This window comes from Centruroides sculpturatus, unplaced genomic scaffold (assembly GCF_000671375.1).
Source record: "Centruroides sculpturatus isolate CEXI.00-Female unplaced genomic scaffold, Cexi_2.0 scaffold686, whole genome shotgun sequence".
Taxonomy (NCBI): domain Eukaryota; kingdom Metazoa; phylum Arthropoda; class Arachnida; order Scorpiones; family Buthidae; genus Centruroides; species Centruroides sculpturatus.
Window position 1 is genome coordinate 239,167 of NW_019384905.1, and position 9,629 is coordinate 248,795.

General features: G+C 28.7%; 1 protein-coding gene across 1 annotated transcript in view; it reads right to left on the bottom strand.

The window, feature by feature from the left end:
• LOC111631552 (dynein heavy chain 10, axonemal-like) overlaps positions 1-9,629 on the bottom strand; it is a gene marked incomplete at its 3' end in the record, with an annotated part of 405,219 nt that overhangs the window by 236,532 nt on the left and 159,058 nt on the right. Inside the window, exons 23-25 of the mRNA XM_023375809.1 lie at positions 8,652-8,816; positions 8,403-8,561; positions 7,237-7,353 (exon numbers count right to left, since the gene is read on the bottom strand). Of these exons, the coding sequence (XP_023231577.1) occupies positions 7,237-7,353; positions 8,403-8,561; positions 8,652-8,816 (441 nt within the window). The remainder of the gene's footprint in view (positions 1-7,236; positions 7,354-8,402; positions 8,562-8,651; positions 8,817-9,629) is intronic.

The window sequence follows — 9,629 nt, forward strand, 5'->3', positions numbered from 1 at the left end:
TTATCCCCGGTATACCTGGGTATACTAGGTATTAGGGTTGGGTATGACAACGGAGAATAAGGACTTCACAATGACAAAATTGTTAAACAAAGAAAACAAGCGTGTTTATTCTGTGACGATTACACTATCACGGTCTCTTACAGTTCAGGTTAAATACTCTAGCCGAATTGAACCGAACAATTCCAACCGCGAAACATATACAAGATCTGTTCTAATTACATACCACGAGGGTTTGCTTTATCCCCGACATAACACAAGAAATATCACCTTACAATTGTTCGTGTTGATGTTCTCTTCCTTTGGGAACCTCTATTCAGTCGAACTTCACAATGTCCACGTGGATGGAGTTGGATTTTAGTTAGCCTCTTCAGCAGTTCATTCCTTCTCCCTTTCTCGTAGCAAAGATGATCCAGCGAAACAACCTGTCAGAACTTCCAGAATCCAAAATTGAGAAGAGAAAAGTCCGCTCTTCAGGCAAACCACCCCTTTTATACCGTCTCCCCGATACATACTACGTCATTACTACGTTTATAACCCTCACCCAATCAGTGAGCACACACCACAAAAAGGTGATTTCCGACATGAACGAAAATTTTACATACTCGGATCCATAATCTGATACGAGATAAACCGAAACAAGACATTACATTTGTTTACAATACAATTAGTGCTGTAGCACTACAAGGCAAACGAGACCGGGTGAGTTTTGAAACTAACACCCCACCTAGCACAGCAGGTTAGAACTAGCTACGGCATATGGTCGTGTTGTGAAAAAATTAGTCGCATTACTTATGGAACGCACCTTGTGTGTCCATTAGAATCAGTTCCACTGGGCTTTGAGTAAGGAGAATTTAATTATAACCACTCGTAATATTGTCATAATTAAATAAAATTCTAAATAATATAAATACAGGCATCCCTCATCAACTATAAAGGTTATATCCCAAAAAACTGACATTATTGATAAAACCACAGTTGCAAAACAGACTCGATTCTTTAAGAAATAAAGAGTTAGGGAAGAAGGATAACCATGACACTAAATATATATTACACAATAAAAAATTTAATTTTACAACAAAAATAAAATAATGTAACAAAAATTTTTATAAACTAAAAAAATGAAAACAGATTATAAAAGTGTTTTGAATTGTTTGAGAAGTATCACAATTCTGTTTCAAAAAATTCTGAAAATTGAAGTTTGGTTTATTTTGCTTTTGAAATATTTTTGAATTTCTTTATAGAGCATCCACAATGCTTCCAATCCTCATTTAAAGTTCAAACTATGTTGAGTGATAGGATAAATGTTTATATAATGATCACTAAAATCATATACTGTTTGCATTACCTTGATTATTGCAGTGAGTGTAAATATTATCAGTTCAATTTTAACTTCTATTGCCTTATTAATAGAAAAAGTATTATTTTATACTGCTAATGATGAAACAGTAGAAAGCATTTCACATTATAAAGAAAAAACTTCTAAAAATCCAGGATGAAATATATATTTAAAAAATGTACAATATTGAAGACATATACAAAAAGATTCTTGTAGTCTTCTTTAATGTCCTTTTGCAATTATTGGAACACAATCAACTTTGGCAAAGTCAACCTTCCTTTATAGGCTCTTTCCTGCGTATATTTATGTGAATTGGTTAAAGAAAAAATTTATTTGTTAAAAAAATTGTAAAGAAAAATTTTTTAGAATTTTTTTCTTTATGATGTGAAAATTTTTGAAGATAATCAACATCACAATGTACCTTTAATTAATTTATATAAATATAGGTGGGAAGAGCTTGAAGATCAACTCTACAAATGTTAATTGTGTTTCAATAATTGAAAGGACATTAAAGAAGACTGAAAGAATTTTTTTTTGTATATGTCTTCAATATTTTATATTTTTGACATTTTTTTAAGTAGAAAGGATTATTTTTTGTTTTGTTTTAAAATAAAGTATAAATGATCAGTAAAATCAAAATATTAAACAATTCTTGGTAGAAAGTGTATTTGAAATAATACATTTCAAATCTGTGGTTGGAAAAATTGCACTTAACAAAAAAATGCCTGTATTTATTTTAATTTTATTTTTTACTAATTTTTATTTTGTGTATTTTATTATCAGTATATATTTAAATAAATATTCAAATCTTTTAACATGGACTATTAATTCAACAAATTTCTATCTTAAAGTCCAAAACTTTTTAATATCTATTGATTTTACTACTATTGGATATAAATACATTTTATTGTAATCTATGGCTTCATGAATACAACTGTTTTAAATGAATTTACATTATTGAGAAGACTGTCTTGTTTATAAAATCGTACTGCCATTTTGTTACCAGCATAGAGGTATGAAGGAGTACATGTCAAGAGTTGATATTTGGCACAGAGTATTAGGTGCCCAAATCATTTGCGCATAAAAAAAACAAGAACCAAGTCAAAATAAAATCCAAAATGGCAATCCTCTTCTACAAACAGGCATCTCACCCCACCGAAGTCAGGTGGGGGAGAGTACCACCCACAGTCATTCTAAGAAGTGAACTCTGACCTTAGGACTGAACACGTAGTTTCTTCTACATTAAATAAAATTTGTAATCTAATTTTGTAAATTTTGGAGTGCTTCAAATATGACGTTAAAACGGTTTTATGTTGTTACATGTGGGTTTTTTAAAATTATCTAGTATAGTAAAATCGTGGGACCAATAAAAATTTGACGTTATATTAGGGTTGTCTTTACATCCGATGACATTATAATTGGGTTAAATTGTATATTGTTTGTGCAAAATAAAAAAATAATTTCAGACGATACAATAGCCACGATTATTGTTTTCAAAAACAGGAAGTTTTTGTTACGCATCGACAAAAATTCAACATGCAACAGAGAGAAATTTCAAAATTGGATAGGTTAATTTTATCGAAAATGTATCGTGGACGACCTCATAATCGTGGCCGGCGAAATTTGAACAATCGCGCCCAAAAGCAGTGATACCAAAGAAGATTGGAGAATGAAAACAAGACCTGCCTTGACCGTCAAAGTGATTCCGCTTAGTAGTGAGTCTCTGAGACATAGTCTTGTCCCAAATACGGTTTTGCTGTTTTACTTATTAAATTCTATAAAAATAAATTTAAATAAACAATTTTAACCATATAAAAAATTTAAGCACAATACAAAATTCTTAATTTTAATGATGATAAATTTAAAATAAAAGTTTATTTTGAATGTTATCTAGTTTTTCATATTCATAATAGAGTAAAACTCACCTAAAATGAAACCTGAATAAAATGAAATCCTGTCTAAACAGAAAAACTTCAGAACAGAGTGATTTTCTATATTAAGGGGTATAAGTCCTAATATCCTTTTACTATACTTGTCTAATATAGAAATGGAAGAGTTTTTGACTACAAAAAACATAATTTAACCTGAATAAAATGGAAAATTAAGATTCTACTAGTGGGCAAATAAATAAAATTGCCTCTAGGTATAACAACCACCATAAGAGTATGACAAAACTGTATAATGAGAATCAAGTTCTCAAGAACAAGTAACTAATACAAGTTATTGCAAAAATAAAAATAAGGTATCACAATACTGCCTATTTACCTTTTACAGATTATAGAGTAATTAGTAACAAATTGGTATTGAGTATTCGAGAACAAGTTGGTTAACACTGTTGATAATAACAGACTGAAATTAACAATTAATTAGCATGTGTAAGGTTTCAGGCCCAACGCCACTCGCCTAGGTCTGTCTTAGGTGAAGCTTATGATCTTCGCTTTTTCCGCAATCTGTCAGGATGACATGAGAAGTACTTGGACGTATGGAGGTAGTGATTGCAGAACACAAAGAGGCTCACGCAGAGACTGAATTTCCAAACTTAAAGCATTTATTTGTATAGAAAATCATGCTTACATAAATAGAGGCACTACAACCATCTCTGGAGGGTCAAAGACAACTGTTCAATAAAAAGTTCATTTCCAGCAATCTGGTATAAAGGGTCTGTTGAAAGTTCATCTCCAACACCGTCTTGGAATTAGATAGAGTTAGATAACCTAAAAAATAGGATTTAACAATTTGGAGGGCTTATCACACCAAGGCTGACAGAAAGAAGGACTAGAACTTTCCTTCCCCAGTAAAAACTAAAAAAACTAAAACTATTGAGCATAATATTTTAATACAATGACAATGTGATATATCATATTATTTGGAACCAGTAAATGTCTTATTTTCTTCAACATTTTCCAAATTCTGGTATGCGGTTCCACTGTTAATAATAAATANGGAAAAGAAAGAATGCAGAAATCAACTGATATAGAACAATATACAATATACCTCTTTCATTTTTACATATATTGATAAAAATAGAGCATAAAGCCAAAAAGCAAACTCTTGAAAAATTTAAAGGGTTAAAAATCCAGTTGGCACAAAATTTACTGGGTTGCAATTTGAAAAAATTGTAGACCCATAAATTCCCACTGTCATCTGTCTTTCCTTAATCTCAAGAGCAGAGTTGATAGATAGAAGATGAGACCATATATGGAAACTGTAGGGGCAGGAGACCTGATTAACTATATATGAACTTCCATTGCAAACCAGAGGTCATGTTATTTCAATTCAAAAATTTTCCCCTGAAAGGTGTTAATGACTGGCATGACCCTTTTGTTAAAGGAAAAGTATGATGTACAGTACATTGGTAAGCCACTACTGATTGAGGTAAAGAGCATTATGATGATGTCACAATAAATAATTGCGCATTCAAATATAATCTTTTCTAAACAGAGCAGACTACAATTGGAGATCTGAAACCAAGACAATAAAAGTTTTAAAAAATGTTTCATCTGATTCTGAACTTTTCGATTCCTAAAATCTTTCAAGTATATGAATTTTGATTTTTGTGTGAAAACATAAACATCTTAAACCCAATAGTTATATATTAAAGCCAAATGATTGCTGGATTACATTGGGCTATATTACTACTATTATTATTATTAATTTGGCACTATAGACAGGCATTAGGTGCCATCCATTGCTAAATTTAATACTTATAATTAAATTAATATTTTAATAATTAATTTAGAAGGTTCTGGAAGAAAATAAGCGGCCCAAAGTGGGACTTTAACCCACAACATCTGCTTACTGCATGGTGACATTGCTAGTTATGCTATCTGGACCTTCATCTGATCCTCGCCTCAAGAACCTGTTAATTTGGATATAACCATATTTGGTTACTTATGGCACCATCTGCCTTTACTCTAAATTTTATGCTAAATTTAGAATAAAGTTGTTTTTATCTCAATGGATATTAGAATATTTATGATAGAAATCATTGAAGCAAAATCATAGCATTCAGTAATGTTAATTTAAAAAAAAAAAATGGCATTAATATAAGGTGTATTAGATATTAAATATAAGAGTAAGCACTTACTTGGGTGGACAGATGGATGGGGCAGGCAAAATGGACAGAGAAAATAGTCTTTGCATTATAAGATATGGATCTGCTCACTTTAAGCGGTTAGGCAGATGGAAAGTATAAGTTGCACAGGAAGAAATCCATCACATATTCTTGAAGAAGTCTATTTTCCTTCTATATACTTTAATCTTTATCTAACCCCATAAACAAAAATCTAACAGGGTTAGGTCTAGAGACCTTGAGAACTAATTACTGGTTTTACTAAGAATGATCAATAATTATAAAAAGTGTCATTGAAATGTTGCATCACAAGATGGATAAAATGAGGAAGAAGTTCTATTATGCTGAAAGTACTGTACATAGCGATCCATGTAACCAAAAGATCATCCCCTATTTGTTCTGTTAATTCACTTTTTCAGAAATATGAGGTAATTTTGTCCTGTCATATAATCTTATAAAATAACTACCAATCAATATGTCATCAATCATTTGTACTGTACCATGCATTGTTAGAGAATGAAATTCATTGCTTTGAATTCAGAACTGTATTTAGTACTGATGTTAAAAAATTCATTCAATGAAGTGAGATAACTCAATAAATCTTTTTCAATAATAATTACATTTTCATTCAATGAAAACGTAGTTATTATTGAAATTGATACTAGATTCTGTTATTCAATATTAAATGAAAACACATTTCATAGAGAATGTTTCACAGATAGATTGAATCCAAGCTCTATTACTTTTATTTAAAGTAAAATGGAATTATTAAGATCTATAAAAGAACATCTATTACTTTTATTTTAATTGTTCCACTTAATTTGAACTGTTAGAATGAAAACAGATTTTTGTAACAACTTTGAGATAACTAAAGATTTAAAAGATACAGTAGACTAAAATCTTCACAAATGATTTAAGTGCATATGTAATTCAGAAATTCAAGTAGCCTATGTAGTTCCTGTTGCTTTGAAGAAAGGAATACCAAAATAGAAAACTGGATGAGTTAGGGAAATAAAAATTTTAGCTGTATGTTTTCAAAATAGATGTTTGTGTCCAAAAATGTAATGGAAGAATTCACATATGTCAAAACTATAAAATAATATATGTTTCTCACATTCATCAACAGGGCCATCAAGATTTTGTATGGTGTCCAGAGATAAAAAACTGGCAAAGCAGTCTGTGCTAACAAATGAAATATGTAGAATGTTCTTTATTAATGAAAAGTAGTCTTAAATATTTTATTTTTTGCTAGTAAAAATAACATTAATTTATAAGAGTAGGAACCACTTCAGGTCACTAAGTTTTCTCCAGGAACAAAAAAGTTTCCAATTTCCCTCTCAATGGTCCTATCCATAAATCATATTATCTATGTAAAAGAACTGTAAATAAGTAAGAGATAGCTAAGAGACAAATCACATATATATCATCAAGAACTTTTTATAAATTTTCCAATAGAATAATTTCTCTTTATGATTTTTACTTGTTGGTATGTCTATCTCAGTCATATCAGCAATTAAAAGTTAAAAATAAATCTTTATAATTATCAGTAACCAATGCCATTAAATAGTTATTTCATACAACAAGAGTACTTTTTGACATTTCAGAAATCACAAAAATTTTCCAATGTTTTATGGAGCTATTAATATTACTATTATAACTAGCTTATTTAGTACAGCCAGTTATTTTCATGTTATAAACATTTCGAGAACTTGTTTCCTTCTAATTTGTGAAATACTTGAAATTCTAAATAAATAAATAAATATATATATTTATAATTTTATTTATTTATTTACATATTTATTTATTTATTTAGAATTATATATATTACCTGTGTAAACTTTTTCTTAATAGATCGAAGACAAAAATTAACTTTTTTTGATAAATAAACAAGATCATTCCAAAATTGTTCAATACTTTTTACTGATTCCAGTTCTTCTGTGGAGACCTAGAAATTTAATAAAAATTCTGTTTTATTTATTTATTATGAAAAAACTTCTGTTATGAAAAATTACAGAAATTTAAATACTATGTTTTACAATACAAATTCTATAACCATTCTTTAATTAAATATATTAAAATATGGTACATAATAAACTATTTGATGATAATTATATGCTTAACAGCTTTACACAACTTTTATGGAAAAAACTTGTAATTGACAAAACTAAATAATGACAATTCTGTTTAAAATATACTCTAAAAAGAAATAAAATCTAGTTACAATTTATACATTGTTCACATTATTCTTTATTTATCTTATGTATGTTATGTATGCATGTATGTATTATGTACATACAGGTATGTTAAGTTACATGTACAAGGCATTTTAACACAAAAACAAACATTGTTATTGTAAAACAACAGCTGCCACTATTACTTTATTTTTATATTTTCTTGAGCAACACAAAAAATAAATCACACTAAAGACATAATTATTATTTTTTACACTTCAAAAATTATATTTATAGAAATAAAATAAATTTTATTCTCAAAAATTAAACATATTTATTCAACACTTGAATCATTCCTTATTGTCTTCTGTGCTGAAAAGGTAACAGGAAATGAATAATACCAATCTTGTAGCCTAATGCCATTCTGGTGAGTATTGTATCTTGTAAAATGGTTTATTATATTCTATTTTATAATAATGTTTTAAACATTTAAATCTTTCTCATTTGAAAAAAATCTATTTTATTACCATAATTGTTCCTGTAATTCATATTTGTTATCTAACTAAAATACTTTAAAAATAATTTATTAAAAAGAATAAAATTTTATATTAAAGATATATTTATTAATAATGCAAAAGCAATTCATTTTGTTGAATTTATTATTAAAAATTTTGTATTTATGTTATGGTTTAACAAAACAAAGTACAGTATAAAAAAAATAACTAAACTGTTATGAATCAGTGCTAAATTCATTTTCAATTATTCTTACATAACAAGATTTTAATTACTGTAAATAAATGTTATAGTTTACATTAATACTTACATATATATTATTATTTACAAGTGTGCGATATTTTTCTTCCAGATTTTTAATTGAAACATCCATCTCAAAAGACATATTTCGAATTTTAGTAATTGTCTCTAACACTAATTTCAACTCTTCTAATGTTTGTGGAGGTCTATCTAGTTCCTTTTTTAAACACTAAAATTCAGTAAAATTAAATATTCTTTAGCTCAGTCCTGTAATGCTCTATATATTATATTATATCAAAAAGTCAAACCACATATTTACCTCAAACTCTGTCTTCAAAGTCATCATTTCTTCATTTGCATCCTTATTCAAGCATTTGCCAAAAGCTAATATCCATTCATATAAATGTTCAAGAATGGTTTGAATTAATGGAGAAAATCTAAGGGCTATACATCCAATAAATACTGTTTCAGGCCTTTCAAGAATCTGTATAAAATAAAAAGAAATACAGTAGAGCATCAATTATCTAACCCCCGATTAACCGTCACATCGGTTAACCGACCGTTCTAGTCGGCGAATTTCAAATGTCCACTAGTGATGTGTCATTACAATATTTGGCTATATCTTGGCTACTTTAATATTATTTTTGTTAAATATTTGCATGTTTTAGCTGGCATCAATGGCTCGACCATTCAAGGGAGGCCAATATTTAAACGAGACTTAATTTTCTAATTATGAGTGGTTGTTTGTTTCATGAGCAATAAAATAATTTTAAAATAATTTTTAACGATACAATAGTGACAATTATTATTTAAAAAAAAAATTGTTAGGCTAAACATCAATGAAAATTCAATGCGAAGTTGGTTAATAGTGATCTATACTAATATTATAAAGAGGTAATGTTTGTAAGTATTATGTAAGTAAGTTTGTTTGCAGCAGGTAATCCCCGAAACTACTCATCCAATTTCAAAAATTCTTTCACCAATATTTAGAATGAAACCTCAGGGTGGACATAGGCTGTATATTATTCCGTTAAACATTCATATAAATTAAAATATATAATCTAGGTTAAGGCTTTTACGTCCAACAGATGGTGCTACGAGTACGACGCTCTAAGTTTGCTTTTCTGTAAGGCATTATGCTTTTTCTGTGAAAATGAACTAAAGCAGATCATCATCTATCTATCTATATAAATAAAAATGTAATGTTTGTTTGTTCCTACCGATTCCTTTGAAATTTTGACACAACGCTGCATTCGAATACGCACGTGTTTTTATATAATATACGTGTCGAAATTCC